Raw genomic sequence first — 19,998 nt, forward strand, 5'->3', positions numbered from 1 at the left:
GGTCAAGTTTTCCTAGGATACTCTTTCACTGGGAATTTCATTTATTTTAGTTTTGTGTCAGGAAGAATATTCTAAAGGTTCGTTAGGTTCCTGTTTTTTGTTTTATTATATGTTATTTTATTTATTATATTATTAATATATTTATTATATGTTTTCTATTCATTATTATTATATTTATTATATTTATTGTCTATTTGTTATTTCATTATATATTATAATACTATTATATATTATTATATATATTATTATATTATCTATTATAATACTATATAATATTATCTATTATAGATAATATAATTATAAAATTAATATAATATTATTAGATATTATTATATATTAATAAATATTATTATATATTATTATATCATTATTTTATTATATGTTTTTTATTATATGTTTTCTGTTTTATTAATATATTATTAAAAGACTTGGCAGTCCCCCCCAGACTTTAACTCACTATTGACTGGTTAAAATTGGCTTAAATGGTGCAAAATATTTTTTTTAAAATACACAACATATTTATATTTATATTTATATTTATATTTATATTTATATTTATATTTATATTTATATTTATATTTATATTTATTTTCACTCAATTAACAATAGACACGCGTATTGTTTTTCTTAGTGACTCAATGACTTGTGTGCTGCACTGTGGAATTCTTTATCTAATCACCTACTACTAATTAAATAAATTAAATTAATCTTCTAGAAGAAGAAGGAGAAAGAAGAAGGACAAGAGACAACACTTTAAATCTTCTATTTTTTTGTCTTTTGTTTTCTAAACTAGTTTAAACTTTAACTTTTTCACCCAGTGACTTAAGAAAACCCTCTAATTTACACACTCACACTCTCAGATTTTCTATTTAATTTTCACTTAATTTAATATTTATATTAATACTTTAACTTTAATATATTTAATATTTTAACTTCAATTTAATATTTAATTTTTTTAGTTGTTTTCATGGTGTTATATGAAATTCAGTGGGTTTTTTTTGGATGCCAGAGCCAGGTATCAGAGATAATTAATTAATTTCACCAAAGGAGGAATTTTCTGGAGCAAATCCGAGCGAATTAAAACGAGTTTGGACAATGAGATCTCAGCAGACTGGGAAATGAGGAGTTACATGGTAAAAATGTAAATTACAGAGGGACATTATTAAATCCTGCTTTGTTATCAGCTGATACCGCTGATGGTTATCAATTTTATTGATAATTTTATTGATTTTATTGATTTAACGGGGAAATCGTGGCTGCAGCAGAGGTGTTCTGTCACGGGCTGGGACAGAGCACAGTTAAACTTCTCAAAATTCACATTACAATTGTGAATTCCTTCACTATTTATCCCAAGTAAATAATTTTACTCTGCCTGGATGCCCGCTGAGCTTGGTTTTAATTTCATTTTATTTTGCTAAATGCAGAATTCAGACCCTTTTTATTAATCCCTGGGTGGATTATCAGTATAGAACCTTTCTGTTCTCACCTTTTATAATTAATTACAGCCAGAGAAAATGAGGGCAGGGCTGATCACAAGGGAGGAGGCTGCAAGGAATCAGATTCTTATTTTGTTCATGGATAATTCACATGAATCTCTTCTTAATTTTTATTTCAGCTCTCTGTGGAGTGAGGGGAATGTGATCACTGTGATGACAGGATTTTATTTGGGTGCCAGAACCATTTACAGTCCCAAACCTAACAGCTGAGCCAAAATTTGCCTTTAAAGTTTGCAGAAATATTTCTATTTTTCCCATTTGGTTTGGTCTGAGAGGCATCTGGGTTTCACCTTGGATGTTGACACGGTGAAAACTCAGAGCAGTAAATATCACAAATGTATTCCTGGAAAGGGAGAACACTAAAATAAAAAGAGATTTGTGGCCACCAGGTGAGTTAAACCTGAGGTAAATGACAGTTTCCTCCACCAAAAACCAATTCACAAAAGATAAACTTATAAAAAATAAAATAAATCAAAATATTAAAAATTAAATTAAAGTGAAAAAAAAATTAAAAAATAATAGGAATTATTGGGGTAGGAATGATGGCAGACTCCCACCAAGGAAATATTTTGGCTTTTCCCTCACCTTTAAACCAACAAAGCTTGGGATGAAAATGAACTCCTGGCACTTTGGGAACTCTGCACGTGAAAAGTGGGATTAAATTCCAGAAAAGTGGGAGTTTCCCTATTTCTGTCACACATTTCTCAGCTGTAACTTCCTCCCACAGCGCTTTTAAATCCCAGGAAAGGCGGGCAGGGGCTGTTCCTGCGCGGATTTTGGACATCAGAGGAGTTTTAAATACGCAGAGAGAGGGAAATTGTCCCTGATGGTAATGCCAGCACCACCCTGGGATGGAACTGATTTCACAGGGAATCTCCTGGGGGAAAGGAATGTTAGGGAGAAAAGAGAGAAAAAAAAAGGAAGAGGGATGAAGCTGGAGTTTCCAGAGGTTGTTGGAAATAAAAGGATTTTGTTGATTGAAAATGCAAAAGCTGGTGAAAAATGTGATTAAATTTGATGCCTGGCAGTTGTCACTGGAATAAAAGTGGGATGGGCTCGGCTGGATGAGTTTTCCACTGCTATGGGATGATGCTCGTAAGGAATAGGAACATTATAAACATATATATAAATAAATATATATATAAATAATTATATTATAATAATTATATATAATATATAGTATATATTATATATCTATATTTAATATTATCTATAAGATATATAATTATAATTAGATAATTATAGTATTATTGTATATTATATATAATATATATTGTATATAATATATATTATATATAATATATATTATAGAATACATATAATATATTTTAATATATATTATATATAATAGACATTACATAATAATCTATATTACACATTATATATTATGTAATTATGTAATTATAACATCATATATTATATAATTATATAATAATTATATATGTTTTAATATCTATGAATATTAATAATATTCCTTATGAATATTCATAAGGAATAAATCATATTCCTTATGAATAATCATAAGGAATGCTCCTGTGAAGTGCATCCAGCTGTTCCCACGAAACAGGACAATTCCACGTCGTTGTGTAGAAGTAGGAGATGAGATTCTGCTCCTTACACCAGTTCACAGAGGGATGAAATCATTAATGGATTTATTCTGGAGTAAAAACGGGCTGGAAACAACAATTTGTGCTCTTCTCTGAGTTTTGCTGCCTCAGTCCCGAGGGAATGGAGTGACAGGACAAGGGGGATTGGATTTAAGCTGAAAGTGGGAAGGGTTGGATGGAATTTTGGGAAGGAATTCTTCTCTGTGAAGGTGGGGAGGCTCTGGAGAGGAATTCCCAGAGAAGCTGTGGCTGCCCCTGGAATCCTGGAGATGTCCAAGGACAGGGCTTGGAGCGCCCTGGGATAGTGGGAAGTGTCCAGAGGCTGGAATTGGATGAGTTCAAGGTCCCTTCCCACCCAAACCATTCCAGAATTCCACCACAACCAAGAGGCTGAGACAAATCTTGGAAAAAATAAGGATCAGATCCTGGGATTTGGATTTCTCCCCATTGCTGTGGCAGGGGTGAGTATTTATGGGAAAAAAATGAAATCCTTTTTAGTGCCTGAATCCTAAACTGATCCAACCCAGAGCTGTGGTGGGAGAGACAACTCCTGTCTTAAATTCTTAAATCCCTCAGCTCCAAAACTTTCCATCTCATCTCCTTCACCTTTTTTTTGGGAATGTGAACAGGAATTCCAGAAGGTATCTCTGCCAATGATCTTTAAGGCCCCTTCCAACCCAAACCGCTCCACGATTGAGAAAAACTGTGAAATACTGTCGAAATCAAAACGGGGCGGAGAACAGGAGTCAGTTTTCCCTGGAGAAAGAAAGGTTTGACTCCAGCTCCTCATTCCTGAGGTGATGGGAGGAGCTGCTCCTTACCGCGGAGCCTGGCGGCGCGCTCAGCACATCCAGCAGGTCTCTGGGATAGGTTTTGGGAAAAGGATCCAAGAATTCACCAAGGGATGGAGAGCGAATGCGCGCAGGAGTTCCTCTGCCCGACCTTTCCTCTGGGAAGAGCGGAGATCTGGAACCTGGGGTGGGAAAAAACAATCCTCAGTGAAAATATTCTGAGCACGAGCGAGAAGGAAGGGTCGTTTTCCACCCCTGGAAGTGGCCAAGGCCAGGTTGGATGGGGTTTGGAGCAACCTGGGATAGTGGAAGGTGATCCTGCCCGTGGCACCGGATGGGCCTTGAGGTCTCTCCACACAACTCAGTTCTTAAAACCAAAATTATTTTCAATAATTCAAATTATTTCAAAATTGAAAAGGAAAAAAAAATAAAAATCCATACTTCTATCCTGTCTATAAAATCACATCTAAATATGAAACAAAGCCGTGGAAATAACATTTTAAATATTTTTTGTTTGGCATTTTTTCCCCTGAGGGCTCTGGCACATCCTGGTTTTCCAGGGAATTTATGGATTCCTCATCCCTGGAAGTGTTCAAGGCCAGCTTGGAGCACCCTGGGAGAGTGGAAGGTGTCAGGGTTGGAACTGGATGGGCTTTAAATTCCCTCCCAACCCAGATCCTTCCAGGATTTTAATAGTTTCAAATCTCTGGATCCCATGGATAAAAGCTGCCAAGGGAAGTACAAAACTTTATCAGCTCAAAAAAAAATGTTCTACTTCCGCTATTGAAAGTTTTTTTAAAAGAACTTATCTATTTTCTCCCAGGATTTTTTTTACTCTGTTCGCCAGCAAAAGATCTTACCCAGCAGTTCATTTTAAGAAAAAAAAAGAGAATTATAAACCTCTCATAATCTCCCACAACCAATCTTCCCCCTGCTCCAATCTCACTAAAAAAGTCCCTTTTAAAATCAACCTTGGGGCAAGGTTTGGAAAAGGAATTATTTCCCGCAGTCCATGAGAAGAGAGGATCTCTAGAAATAGGAGAGTTGGACTTATTTAAACACGTATAAATGGGGCTCTAAGTGAATTTAATGGTGTGTAGTAAATTTAAAAGTTACTTTATGAGCAGCAGAATTGCCCAAATCCTGTGGTGTTAATGAAGTTTCTGTAGTGACAAGTCACTCTCTGAAAGAGCTGCTGAGGAATACAAAGTCCTTTAAAGGCGCTTCAGATACTTAAATCTATCTCCAAAAGTACCAGGATAATATAAAAAAAATCTTTTTCTTTTCAATCCTCACCCTTTTTTTCTTCTTTTCTAATAATCTCTCCAGGGTTTTGGTGGGGTTTGTTGCCTTCGAGACAAAACGTCCCCAGAGTTTTTAAGGCAAGAAAATACAATATTATAGCAAATAAGGCAAGGAAATCACCTTTTTCATTTCAGATGAACGTGGAAGTTCTGCAAATTAAAATAAAATCTACTTAATTTAAGGCTAAATAAGATTTTTCAGCCAAGTCCTCACTGCTGCAGCTCTGAGAAGCCACAGTGTGTGCAGAAGCTTTTCCTGAGTCCACTGGGAAATTAATATTATTAATTCTTCCAGGATCCAAATTTACATGAAATGATGAAGTGATGAATATTGCACTGTCCTTTATTACAGTTTTCAGACATTTTGCCCTTTTTTCAGCTACTTTTACTTGCAGCCCTCCCGAGCCACGCAGGCCGTGGATATTGGCTCTGTGCTCCTCGGGGAGCTGATTCTCCACCCTGTTCCAATGGATCTAAAATGGAAACAAATCCATAAATGGAAACTCCTGGAGTCAGAGGGAAAAAATTCCTAAAAATGAGCTTGTTTTTTCATTCATCTTGCACATCCTCTTTTTACCAAAATGCCTTTTTGTTTGTTTGTTTTATTTTTTTTATTCTACTGAAGTTCTTCTCCCTCCCTTTCCCTCCTGGAGCCCATGGATTAATGATTAAATTAATAATTAATAAATAAAAAATAATAAATAGTTAGACTGTCTGAAAGTTTGGGGGAGATTTGGGGCTCGTTTTTCCTGTGTTAATTTAGGAATTTACATGAGGAGGGTCCGAGGGCACGTGGTTTGTTCGGCCTGGAAAGGAGGAGCTGAGGGGAGACTCCTCGGGGTCTCTCCAATCTCTGCTCCCTGTGACAGGGACAGGAAACAACCGGAGCTGTGCCAGCTTTAGGTTGGATTTTAGGAAAAGTTTTTCCCTCAGAGGCTGCTGGGCACTGTCCAGGCTCCCCAGGGAATGGGCACATTCCCAAAACTTCTCCAGGAGCGTTCGGACAATGCTCCCAGAGATGCCCAGGATGGGATTGTTGGGGTGTCTGTGCCTGGATGATCCTTGTGGGTCCCTTCCCACTCAGAAATTCCATGAAATTTTGCATGGAACCATTCCATGACACAAAAAAAAAGCAGGAATGACAGCAAGCACTTGGATTAGATGGAAGTGGCCATGAGGCTCCAGCCCCAGCCGTTCAGAAGAAGAAAGCTTCTTTCAAACACACCACAGATAATTTGGGAACAGTGGATCACCGCAGAATCACTTGGAGTGGATTTTTAAGTTGTCTTCTCATCTTATTATCCTGATTTTCCTGCTCCTTGTGCCATCCTGGGGAAAAAAGTGAGGTCCCAGTGTCATCCCAGTCTCTTGTTGCTCAAGTTTGGGAGGAAAAAGTTCAGCCATGAGCACCCCTCACTTGGGATTTATCTGGAATGGGAGATCCAGAGCCCAGAACCATCCTCAGAGTCAGGAAACTCCATCTGAACACAAAAAAGAGTCAGGAAAACCATCCAGAGCCCAAAACTATCCTTAGAGACGTCAGGAAACTCCATCCAGAGCACAAAAAAGAGTTGGAAAAACATCCAGGGTGAAAAACCATCCTCAGAGGAGTCAGGAAACTCCATCTGAGCCCAAAAAAGTCAGGAAACTCCATCCAGAGCCCAAAAAAGAGTTGGGAAATCATCCAGGGTCAAAAACCATCCTCAGAGGAGTCAGGGAACTCCATCCAGATCCCAAAACCACCCTCAGAGGAGTCAGGAAACTCCATCTGAGCCCAAAAAAGAGTTGGGAAACCATCCAGAGTCAAAAAACATCCTCAGAGGAGTCAGAAAACTCCATTGGAGCCCAAAAAAGAGTCAGGAAAACCATCCAGAGCCCAAAACCATCCTCAGAGGAGTCAGACAATTCCATCCAGGTCCCAAACCCATCCTCCTGGAGGAACCAGCCTGGGAGAGCAGCTCGTGGAGCTTTCAGCTCTCCCAGGCTGCATCATTTACAGATCTCAGGACATCAATTAGCGATAAATAGGAATATTCTACTGATAAAACCAGGAGTTCCCAGCCCCTTTACCTGCCCTGCTCCTGATGCCTTTGATGTTGTCCAGAATTTCAGGTGGCTCCAAGCCCAGGTAGACCTTCACAAGGTGAGTCAGCTCTGTGAACGCCTCGTCCAGATCATCTGCAGAAAGACACAAATCACACCAGTTTGACACAGAAATGCGTTTTTAACTCACCCAAAAAATACAGAAATACAGATTTTTTTTCGACACAGAAATACGTTTTTAACATCTACTGGGGAGGAAAGCTTTCATAAACAGCTCAAAAAAGGCTGAAATTCAGGCTCTGCACTCACCTAAATATTTTCCTATTATTTTATTTTTTTAGGGCTGTATTTAAATCGCAAACTCCAAATTTGCAATATTTTACCCCACAGCGCTCTGATTTAACGCGGAGAACCCCAAAAACCACCAACACAGAAGGTGACCCACGAGAACCGAGGGATTCTTTTCCCAAAGGGTTCTCCCACCCGCCACAATTCCTAATTACCCCCAAGTCAATCAGCAATTAACTCACCCGTGTTGATGAGCGCGTGGAAGTAGCCGGGGAAGCCGTGGTTTATTTGGAGGTACACGTCCACTCTGGACAGCGCCTCCTCGATCTCCAGCCTGCTGAACAATCCTGTCCTCCTCAGGTGTTCTTTATATTTCTCTTTGTCCTTCGGTACCAGCAGGACGTACCTGGGTTTAAAGTGGGTATTTTTCAAGCTACGAACACCCTTGGAAAAAAAGCAGAGAAAAATTGATTTGTTTTTGGTTTTTTTTTCCCCCCTCGAAACTGATTTTTTGCAGTTTCAAGTATAAGCTGTTTCTTATACTTGGAGTTTTGTCTCCAAAAAAAATGAAGGATGATAAAATACGAAAGTGAAAATTTTGTGAAAATTTTGTGAAAATTTTGTGAAAATAAAGCAGGGGAACACAGGGGTTTATACCTGAAACTGAGTGTTTGTTGGATTTTTGTTGGAAAAAAAATGAGGTTTTTTTGTTTGTTTGTTTTTTCCTCTGTGTTTTATCCCAAATTACTGGCTGGAAGTTGCTCTGCTTTGCTTTCCCAGAGCAAAGGGGAAGCGCTGCAAACATTTAATTTAATTTAATTTAAACCAGAACTGAGAGTCAGACCTGTAGCAGCTTCTCTGAATGCAAGTGTAGGCTCAGCAAGATTTTAACTTTTAAAATTGGTGTTGGTCTCCTTTACCAGCCCAAGATATACCTTAAATTAAAGGGAATGAATAACCCTTAATTTTCAGTCTCAGCCCACGGCCCTTAATTAAAATTTCCTTTAATGGCGCTAAATCGCTTTTGTTCTGAGCCCTGCAGCAGATAATGGACTCAGCACCTTCTATTCCCACACATAACTCAAAATTATTGTTTTTTAGAGCTTGCAGGGATACAAAACTATAGTAAATTTAGTAAAATATAATGTATATTAAATATTATATTAAATATATTAAATAAAATATTAAATGTTATATATTAATTTAATTATTATTCATTAATAATATATATTATATATTATTCTATATAATGTATAATATAGTTTAATATAATAATATAATATTAATATTATATCAAATTATATATTATTTATATTAGATATTATATATTATATTATTATAATTATATATTAAAATTATTAATAACATTATATATAATTATATATTATAATTTTATCTATAATTATATATGAATATAAAATATTAATATAGGAATATAATTATAAGTAATATTAATATAAAATATTATTGTGTATTATATATATTAATATATAAATATTCTTATAATATATATAATAAATTATATATTGCTATATTAATACTATTAATAGTTTAGTAATAGTATTGATATTAATAATAATATTAACATATAAATATTAGTCTAATATATAAATTATAAATATTATAAATTATATAATTTTATACTAATACAATATATATAATTCTATAATCATAAATATATAATAATTAAAATATAGTAAGTTTATGTGGTTGCTATTTTTAAATTGGTTTGGGAAGAGATTTCTTTGAGAAAAGTGGAAAAAACTTTCTTATTTAATAGGTAAAGCACTACTTAGCACCAGAATGAACAATATTAAATCACAAAATCTTTTGTTGTTTTGAAGAAATGATAAATTTAGAATTTGGATTCTTTTTGTGGGTGTTTGTTCTATTTTTAATTTTTTTTGGTGTTGGAAAATGTCGTAGTTCAGGTGAGGATTTTTGGTAATTTGTGGGTGTGATTCACAGCTCCGTCAAAGCTGAGGGGAAAAAGGAGCTGCAGCTCCTTTATATAATTATATTTAATTATATAAATATTTACATAATTCATCCAATATTTAGTTATATAATATTTAATTTTATTTTATGTAATATTTAATTACATAATAATTACAGATCTAATAATGAGGTTATTAATTTGCTCTTTAATATCAGCCAAGCCACAGGCCCTTGAAAGCATTGCAGCATTAAATTGTTGCTCATTTCAGAGAGGAAATATTTATTTTTTAGTGCCACCACACTGCTGTTGTGTTATTTATACATTTGTTGTGTTATTTGTACATTTATTTATGCACATCCAGTGGATGTGCATGGATTTCTTTTGGGCCCAAACTCCTTAAGAACACCAAGGCAGTCAAAGTGAAAATCAGATTTTTGATCACCGGTTTCCCAAACAAAATTATCCTAAAAATTAAAATTTAAATTTAAAATCAGTTTTTGACCAGGTTTTGAGCTAATTTCTTCTTATCTCTGTTGTTCTACTCAGCTGAAAAACTGTTTTTTGTTTATTTTTTGTTCACCAATTTCCTAAACAAAATTATCTTCCTTTAATTAATTAAATTTAAAATCAGTTTTTGACCAGGTTTTGAGCTAATTTCTTTTTATCTCAGTTGTTTTACTCAGCTGAAAAACTAGTTTGTTTTTTTCTTGATCACCAGTTTCTCAAACAAAATTATCCTCCTGGAATTAATGAAATTTAAAATCAATTTTTTACCAGGTTTTGACCAGATTTTGATCTAATTTCTTTTTATCTCTTTTGTTTTACTCAGCTGAAATATCAGTTTTGTTTTTTTCTTGATCATCAGTTTCCCAAATAAAATTATCCTCCTGTAATTCATGAGATTTAAAATCAGTTTTTGACCAGGTTTTGCCACATTCCAGGCACTCTCTGGAGCCTCTCATTTTGGAATTTCACCTATTTGGAGCTTATTTTGAAGAAATCATTTGGAAGGAAATTCAGAATGTCTTTCCTTTTTGTCACCTCGCCTAGCTAATAAAGGTTGATAAAAGGAAATGAGAAATTTAATTAGAAAATTAGCTAAAAACTTCAGATTTTGGGGTTCCAAGAGAGGGGTTTTAATACATTTTTTGTGACCCAGTACTGTGACCTGACAAACCTCTGAGAGGACAGAGCAACTCCTCAAAAAAAAATTGCAATTTTTGATAGTTCTGCCCCAAATATTGCCTCAAACCGTCTGTCAGCAGAGGAGAAAAAGGTTTTTTTTGTTTTAGGGGTGATCAGGACTGGTCCTGCTGAAGGGTGGAGATGGGTGGGAATCTCCTGGCTGGAAAGCTGAGGGTGCTGGAATGGGAAGTGCTGGTGATGCTGAAAGTTGAATAAAAACAGACCAGAAATTGAAAATTTAATAACCAGACCAGCAGGAAAAGCTGGAAAAGCCCCCTAAAATCATCCCCCCAGCACTGCCAAGGCCACCAATGTCCCCAAGTGCCACATCCTCGTGTTCCTTGAACAATTCCTGGGGATGGGAATTGTTCCGCTCCACCACTGCCCGTTCCAATCCTCCGTTATCCTTTCCAGGAAGGAATTTTTCAGGAAATCCAACCTGAATGCAACTTGAGGCCGTTCCCTCTGGTGCTGTCCCAAATCCCACGAAGGAATGGTGATGCTCACCTCAATTTCCAGGTGGACACAGGCACCCAGCCCCTCCCTGGCTATGGATTCCAGGGTTTCTCTTGCCAGTCCATAGCGGTGGCCGCTGTACTCGTAGGTTGCCAGAAATTCCCCCTGGAATTTGGAACAAGGAGAATGGCAAAGGAAATATTCTGAGGGGAAAAACTTCCTCAAGTGAGTGGATCACTTTGGGTTTCTCTGCTTTCTCGCCCTGTTTTGATTTCCTGGTTAAATCAGGATTAATGAGAGTCCAAAATCAGCATCAATGAGGGAACAAGAGCCCAAAATCAGTGTTAATGAGGGAACGAGAGCCCAAAATCAGCATTAATGAAGGCAGAAGAAACCAAAATCAGCATCAATGAGGGAACAAGAGCCCAAAATCAGGATTACTGAGGGAAGTGAAAGCCCAAAATCGGGATTAATGAGGGATGTGAGAGCCCAAAATCAAAATTAACGAGGGCATGAGAACCCAAAATCAGCATTAATGAGGGCACTGAGAGCCCAAAATTAGGATTAACGAGGGCATGAGAGCCAAAAATCAGTGTTAATAAGGGCACTGAGAGCACCAAGAGCCCAAAATCAGGATTAATGAGGGAAGTGAGAGCCCAAAATCAGGATTAATGAGGACGGTGAGAGCCAAAAATCAGTGTTTAATGAGGGAAGTGAGAGCCAAAAATCAGAGTTAATGAGGGCACTGAGAGCACCAAGAGCCCAAAATCAGTGTTAATGAAGGAAGTGAGAACCCAAAATCGGGATTAATGAGGGCACGAGAGCCCAAGATCAGTGTTAATGAGGGAATGAGAGCCCAGAATCAGCATTAATGAGGGCAGTGAGAGCCCAAAATCAAAATTAATGCGGGCACGAGAGCCCAAAATCAGGATTAATGAGGGCACCAGAGCCTAAAATTAGGATTAATGAGGGCAGTGAGAGCCCAAAATCGGCGTTAATGAGGGCAGTGACAGTCCAAAATCAGCATTAATGAGGGAACAAGAGCCCAAAATCAGGATTAATGAGGGCACTGAGAGCACCAAGAGCCCAAAATCAGGATTAATGAGGGCACCAGAGCCCAAAATCAGCGTTAATGAGGGCACTGAGAGAACCAAGACCCCAAAATCAGGATTAATGAGGGAACGAGAGTCCAAAATCAGTGTTAATGAGGGCATGAGAACCCCAAATCAGCATTAATTAGGGCACTGAGAGCCCAAAATCAGCATTAATGAGGGCAATGAGAGCCCAAAGTCAGGATTAATGAGGGCACCAGAGCCCAAAATCAGCATTAATTAGGGCACTGAGAGCCCAAAACCAGCAGAAAAGAGCCCCCATATCTGGGCTTGTGCCATGGATAATCAAATTCCAGAACCCTGAGAACAAAGAGCTGACAGCATTCCTGGGTCATCCCTTCCCTCTGGGAAGGAAAACCCAAAGCAAGGCGCTTACTTCTGCTGATTTTACATCAAACCACACCAGGCCATGGAAAAATGGCAGATTCCAAGGGAAAGGAAGAGCTGCCACACATCTGCAAGGAAAATGTGGGATTGGATGAGGAATTTCAAAGTTCTGCAGCCCCAGAGAGATGGAAGCAGATTATTTGATGTTTTTAAAATTAAACTCCTTGGTAATTGCCACAAAGGGACAGCTCGGTTGTTTCAGGCTCTGCTGGTTTCCCCTTTTTGTATAAATACAAATAATGGGCTCTGCTGAGGCTTTTAAAGGAGAAGTTTTGTTGTAAAAGGCATCAAAAAGAGCAGCTGGAGGCAGAAATCCTTCAGAGAAACATCACTCCTTTAGGGGGGGATTTGCTAAACTTCCAAGGAATTCCCTGCAGGGTTGCTGGAAAAGGTTGAAAAAATAAAACTAATAAACCCCACACTATATTTGTGCCAGAAAATAAGTTTATTTCTGTGTTATACTACTATTCAAATATTCCCCAGTGACCTTCTTGGTGGTTTCTGTAAATTCTATAAATTCATTTACAGGATTAAAACCAGCACAAATCTACAAGAAATTGGTGGATTCTGTCTGTGAATTTAAAAACACAACTGTGAGTGAATAAACATTCACACCCAGGCATGAATTTAATATTAAAAATTTAAATTAATTTATAAATTATAATTATTCTTTAAAATAATTTATAAATTATATTAATATATAAATTATATAAATATAAATATTATAGATAAATTATGAATTTATATATAATATATAATAATATATTAGATATAATTTATATAAATTTATAAAAGATATATAAATATATAATTAATTTTAAATTAATTTTATAAATTAATATAATTTATAAATTAATATAAATTTAATTTAATATGGAAATTTAACCAGGCTTGGACAGAGAAGTGGAGTTCACTGTAGGAGCAGGAAAAAAGCTGCAAGGACAGGAGTCAGGTACTTACTGCTTTCACCATTTTGTCAAATTCTTCTTGAGAAATGAAATAATAATCGAGTCTGTTTTCCTCCCCAAAATAAGCTGTCCTGGTGGTGTGACAGGGCCTGGGAGATTTATGGGACAATAAAGAAATAACCTGTTTTTAATCCCTGGAACAGCAGTGGGAAGGGGGGAAAGAGGGAAAACTGGAAATAATTTCATTTTTAAGCAGCAAAGAAATATGAGAAATAGAAAGAGGTGCAAATCACATCCCTAACGCTGCGTTTTTGAAAGATTAACCCATAAATACACTGAAAAAAGTTAAATGTAACGTGGTATTTTGGCTATAAATCCCTGCCCAGCCCAGGCTGGCCTGAGCTGGGGCTGTCACAGCAGCCTGGGACTGAGAAATGATGAATCCATTTTTCTTCCCCACTTCTGTCAGCTCGGGGATGATAGAAAGTCAAATCCTAAATGTGGGAAAGGAGCTGGGATGGACTGTGAGGTTAAGAAAGAGCTCAAAAATCCCATTTTTCGACAGATCCCTAATGGGAAGGGGAGGAACAATCTTGAAACTGGGGAGGAAAGTGGGATGAAAGGCAGGGAAAGTAAAAACCTCAGCTACCTGAGCTTCCCACCAGGATAAAACACTAAAACCCACCAAAAATCCCCCAAAAACCCTGCTAATTAATGCAGGGAACAATTTCAACCGGTTCTCCTTCTGTCTGGAAATCAGATTTTTCTTCTCATTTCTGCTTTGCCATTAAAAGGGATAAAAGGCTGGGAAAGGAATTCCGTGCTATCCCATGGGGATAAAATTTAGCCACCAGGGTGAAACACTAAAAAACCCCAAAAAACTCTCCCAAAAATTAGATTATTAATGCAGGTAACAATTTCAGGCTGAAATATTCAGTGGTTCTCATTCTATTTGGAAATCAGATTTTTTTTCCCTGTTTCTGCTTTGCCATTAAAGTGGGATAAAAGGCTGGGAAAGGAATTCCCTGCTATCCCATGAGGATACAATTCAGCCACCAGGGTGAAACACTAAAAACCCACTAAAAAATCCAAAAAAACCCTCCCAAAAATCCCCCCAAAATTAGATAATTAATACAGGTAATAATTTGGGCCTGAAATATTCAGTGGCTCTGGTTCTGTTTAAAAATCAGATTTTTCTCCTGCCATTTCTGCTCATTTATTCCAGAGAGCTGAGCTGAAAACCTTCAAGAAATTCAGTGTCAGCATCAGAGGGTGGCACTTTTTTCCCAAAAAAAATCCCAAAAAATGAGAGCAGCGAGTTCCACACAGACTCTGTAAAATTCCCTGATTTTTTCTGGGATCACACAAAACACACCCAGCTCCAAAGGTCACTGCTGAGCACGAGCCAGATGGTTGGAGGGGCCAATTTCACTCAATTTCCTGCAATTTTTACACATTTCAGCCCTTTTTAATTGCAGGGCCATGTTTACATTCAGACTGCCAGAGTATCTTGCATAAAATCCATTTTTAATGAGCAGAATGGTTGAAATATCAAGCCATAAAACTGCTCAAATCTCCCCTGAATAATTAAAAATACAACTTTGCTTTATGGATGTAATTTTCTGCTCTGTTAAGGTTCTGTCTCTCCCTTTTATTTTATTTTTTTTTCCCCTCCTTCATGGGTGGAAGTTGTAGGGAATAAAACACACAATATAAAAATGCTCTTAAAAAACAACAACAACAAAAAAAATACCCAAATAGAATGTTTGGAAAAATTCAATTGGAGTTGAATTTGTCATTTTCAAACTATGGGTTTAAAGAAAGGGGGGGAAAAAAGGGAATTTTTACAGTGATGTAACAGATTTTTCCCTTAAACATAAAAATGAATGGATAAACTAGTGCCATAAAAATGAGGAATAAGGGAATTCAGAGCAGGTTTTTTTTGGGTTTTTTGGGTTTTGGGGTTTTTTTTGGTATGTTTTTTTGATTGTTTGGGATTTTTGGGGGCTTTTTTTGGGTTTTGGGGTTTTTTCTTGGTTTTTTGGGGTTTTTTTGAGAGGGGTTTGGTTGTGGTTTTTTGTTTATTTGGGTTTTCTTATGGGGATTTGGATTTTGGGATCTTTTTTGGTTTTGTTTTTGGTTTTTTGATTTTGGTTTTGGTTTTTTGTCTGTTTTGCTTTGGTCTGTGGGGTTTTTGTTTGTTTGGTTTTGGGGTTTTTTGGGTTTTTTTTGTTTGTTTGGGTTTTCCTGGTTTCTTTTCTGTTTTGGTTTGTGGGTTTTTTCCATTTCTTGTTTGTTTTGCTTTTTGTTTCTTTGCTGTTCATTTTTGAAAATAAATTTATAATTTAAATATCTTTCCTCCCACTGACTTCAGGCAGCAAGAGAAAAAAATGCAGCAAAATTCTTCGGTTTTAACTCATTTCCAAAAACAAAAAAAAACACCCACAAACCAAACCAGCAACAATTCCAACCTTAATACTTTGATGTTTGTTTTTTTTTAACCTCAGGAAGCAGAACTTACCCAAATCTGAAGAAATTCTTGAGTTTTTTGCAGATTTTGAGACAAAGTTGCCTCTTCCCACAGGCCAGAGGGCCCAGTAACACCAGCATGGGGTAGGGCTCATCAGCATTAAGCAAAGTGCTGCAAGAAAGGCAAACCAGAGCGCATTAAATCACCTAAAAATCAAATTTCAGCAGCTTTTTATAAAACTTTCCAGATATTTTATCACCCCTTTGACTCATCTCAAGTCGTTCGCAGCGCAGACAAAAACTGAGGCGCTCTGAATGTAAATATAGCAAAAAAATCTGCATTAAACCATCTTTTTTGAAGGGAATAATGTTATTTTCACTCTGATCTCACCTGATTTGCAGCCTTTTCTAAAAGGATGGGGTTTGCTGAGTTTTTTTTTTAGAGATGGGAATATTTTAATGAGCAGGATAACTGGAATAAACCTGGAATAAACTCAATCCTACAGATTTTTCCACTCTCCTCGTTGACTTCCATGTCCTGTGCCAGGTGAAAGTGTAAAAATTCTTCAATTAAACATAAAAAAACCCCACTCAGATCCTTAAAACTCCACTGAACAGAAGTAAAACCACAATAAAAGCAAGCAAAAATACAAAATTCTCCATTTTCTCCATACTGAGTTGAGGATTAAATTCAGATTTTCCACTTCCAGCTCTAAGTAGGAGAATGAAGAGGATTTCTGCACTTATGAGTGTCCAGCAATTTATTTAGGCAGATAAAAACAGAATTTTAGATTAATTTTTAAATTTTTTCAAATCACTTTTAAATATCAGGTAGATTTTAAGATTGGGACACTTGGAAATATGTCATAAATAATTGAAATAGTTCCAAATCAGTGATTTTTAAGTAGTTTTAACTAAATTTTGAGTGAAAGAAAACTGCCTCTTTGTCCATTTAATGGGATTTAAAGCAGGTGAACACAGACACCTGAAAATAGAATAAATTTCTTTTACCATCCTTCCAACAAATAACTCCTTCTTTAAGAAATAAGGACAACATTCCAATATAATCAAGGAGGAAAAAAATTCCAAAATCGTGGCTTTACTCCTATTTCAGGAGCAGCAAAGCATCTCTGTCACCCACCAGAATATATGGATATAATTAGCCCCAAAAAGCTGATTTAGCACGATACATCAAAGGTAAAAATTTGGGGAAAAATTTAAGGTAAGATAAAAAGTAAAACTAAAGGTAAAATTTTAAAAATCTCTGGAAATCTTGTGACAGGGCCTCCCCAGTCCTTAAAATAAAGAATTTTTTTCTTTCTCCCTGCACAGGACCTGTTCCAGACATGGAAAATGCAGAATTCCTCTGGCATTTTTTCTTCTAGGAGGAAAAGTTACACCAAATAAGTCATCCCTCAACAAGATCATGCTCAAAATTCAAATTCTCTTCAAGAAATTCCCAATTTCCTGTGCCCTCAGATTCCTGGGATTTGGGATTTCAGCAGGAGAACAGGGAGAGCATTTCCATAATCCTGTCTTTCACTCCGTCACTGCTTCTTGGTTCTCAACATAAGAGAAGTTTGGCGGTTCCTACAGCTTCTGGAAAAGAGTTTTGGGCTCTTAATTCAAATTTCTTTGTCTTTGTGGGCACAGCTGTGAAAGATTAATAAACTTTTAGGCCAGAAGGGATTGTTTTGATGACCAAAATTATCTTCCCCCCATCATCCCACTTGGAATTCTCCAAGTTAGTTCCTGTTTCAGGCTTGGGAAATGCAGAATTCCTCTGGCATCTTTCCTTCCACCAGGACATGTTATACCAAATAAATCATCCCTCCACAAGATCACCCTCAAAATTCAAATTCTCTTCAAGAAATTCCCAATTTCCTGTGCCCTCAGATTCCTGGGATTTGGGATTTCAGCAGGAGAACAGGGAGAGCATTTCCATAATCCTGTCTTTCACTCTGTCACTGCTTCTTGGTTCTCAACATAAGAGAAGTTTGGCGGTTCCTACAGCTTCTGGAAAAGAGTTTTGGGCTCTTAATTCAAATTTCTTTGTCTTTGTGGGCACAGCTGTGAAAGATTAATAAACTTTTAGGCCAGAAGGGATTGTTTTGATGATCAAAATTATCTTCCCCTCATCATCCCACTTGGAATTCTCCAAGTTAGTTCCTGTTTCAGGCTTGGGAAATGCAGAATTCCTCTGGCATCTTTCCTTCCACCAGGACATGTTATACCCAATAAATCATTGCTCCACAAGATCACCCTCAAAATTCAAATTCTTTTCGAGAAATTCCCAATTCCCTATGCCCTCAGATTCCTGGGATTTGGGATTTCAGCAGGAGAACAGGGTCTTTCATCCGTCACCGCTTCTTGGTTCTCAGCACTAAAAGTTTGGGGGCTCCTACAGCTTCTGGCAAAGAGTTTTGGGCTCTTAATTCAAATTTCTTTGTCTTTGTGGGCACTGCTGGGAAATATCAATACATTTTAAGTCCAGAAGGGATTGTTTTGATGGTCAAAATTATCCTCCCCTCATCCCACTTGGAATTCTCCAAGCTGGTTCCTGTTTCCAGCCCGATACCTGAGGTTCCGTGAGATCATATTTGAATTTCAAACCTTTCAGTTGTGGAGAACTCTCGGTAAATTGTTCCAATGATTAATAATTTTAATTGTCAAGAAAAACCATGCTCTGGGTCTTTCTCTGAATGGGTTTCTCCTCAACAGCCAGGTACCAAAAATCCTCCTGTCCTGGCCCAACAAACTGGAGATTAAATTAAATTTCTGCTCCCCGTGTAGCTGAGCAACATTTTCAAATGTCACCTGCATCTCTAGGAGGTGAAAATACCCAAAATATTCACAATATTACAGGTAAAATCATAAACTGAGAGAGGGAAGAAAAGGAAATTCAATGTTTTGTGCCTGTGGGGCAGGCAAAAATAGAACTTTTTGTTTTGTTTCCAGGTTTTATTTGTAATAATAAAGATATCACTAACCCAGAATTAATTATAACCTGATGGAGAAAGAGAGATGCAAATGAACTCCCCCGATCTGGTTCCAAAAAGCATTTTTTGGGTGGAAAAGGTAATAATCATTAGGAAGATTTCATTAATGACTCTGGGGTGCTTTCCAGCTGAGCATGGGCCAACGTTTGAGGCATCATTAATTTTTTGGGGCAGTCCCACAAAGGCTGGGCCGATGTTTTTGTGTTTGTGTGCACATTTCCTCTGGCAGAAGGCAGAATTCCTTCTTTCCATCAATCTAAAAATCCACCAAGCAAATATTTAAAGCAAATATTTAAACACAGGCCTGGGAAAAAAAAAAAAAAAATTCTTAGAGGTTTGGGTGTTTTTTTTAAGAAGAAAAATAAGCAAATTTTGTGGTTTTATTTTAGGAAATCTCCAACCTTGCAAAAATAAAAAGATAAATAAATCTTTGGGGTTTTGTTTTTAAAAGAATTCTCAGAGCTGTTGTCACAACTGGGAAGGCTCCTGGTTTTTGTGGATGATCTCAGAAAACAGAGTCACAATAAAAATACAAATTTCTGAGCTACCAAATGCTGGATTTTCTATCAGGTTACTCAGTTTTTAATTAATTCAGCACCAAAACGGGGCACAAAGGTTGATCTCAGTGCCCACTGCAGCCAATATAACAATAATCCACATATATTTATAGTGCATTCCATCAGATTATGCGGAAGAATTTTCCAAGAATTCCTCAAATATTAGGACACACCTGCAGAGCAGCAAAAATTCCATTTTTTGGAGGAGAAATGAGACTGGGAGAAGCCACCTGGGAATGGTGACACTGGGAAAAGAACATCCACCTGCCTCTCCCTTCCATGATTTCCATGGAATCATCTTCTTCTGGTAAAACATGGAAATTTCCCCTTATGAACTCAAAATGTGCCCCAAAGCCCCCAAATAAAATCATTTTATCCCACCAGGATGCCAGCAGTGGGGAGAGAAGGCATCAGCAGAAGGGGAAGGAGAAGTTTTCCAGCTCTCTGCTGCCTCCAA

General features: G+C 37.0%; 1 protein-coding gene across 4 annotated transcripts in view; it reads right to left on the minus strand.

The window, feature by feature from the left end:
- Nucleotides 1–19,998, minus strand: part of LRGUK (leucine rich repeats and guanylate kinase domain containing) — a 45,372-nt gene that overhangs the window by 11,594 nt on the left and 13,780 nt on the right. For 3 of the 4 annotated variants that reach the window (XR_015286035.1, XM_086886371.1, XM_023918814.2), the window contains exons 11-16: nt 16,038–16,157; nt 13,569–13,665; nt 11,161–11,274; nt 7,772–7,973; nt 7,269–7,376; nt 3,925–4,076 (exon numbers count right to left, since the gene is read on the minus strand). Coding sequence is in view for 3 of the 4 variants with exons in the window: in XM_086886371.1 (XP_086742497.1) it covers nt 3,925–4,076; nt 7,269–7,376; nt 7,772–7,973; nt 11,161–11,274; nt 13,569–13,665; nt 16,038–16,157 (793 nt within the window). In the remaining variant the exon portion in view is untranslated. The remainder of the gene's footprint in view (nt 1–3,924; nt 4,077–7,268; nt 7,377–7,771; nt 7,974–11,160; nt 11,275–13,568; nt 13,666–16,037; nt 16,158–19,998) is intronic. The other variant, XM_086886372.1, reaches the window with a different exon arrangement.

Source organism: Cyanistes caeruleus, chromosome 4, assembly GCF_971803275.1.
Source record: "Cyanistes caeruleus chromosome 4, bCyaCae1.hap1.1, whole genome shotgun sequence".
NCBI lineage: Eukaryota > Metazoa > Chordata > Aves > Passeriformes > Paridae > Cyanistes > Cyanistes caeruleus.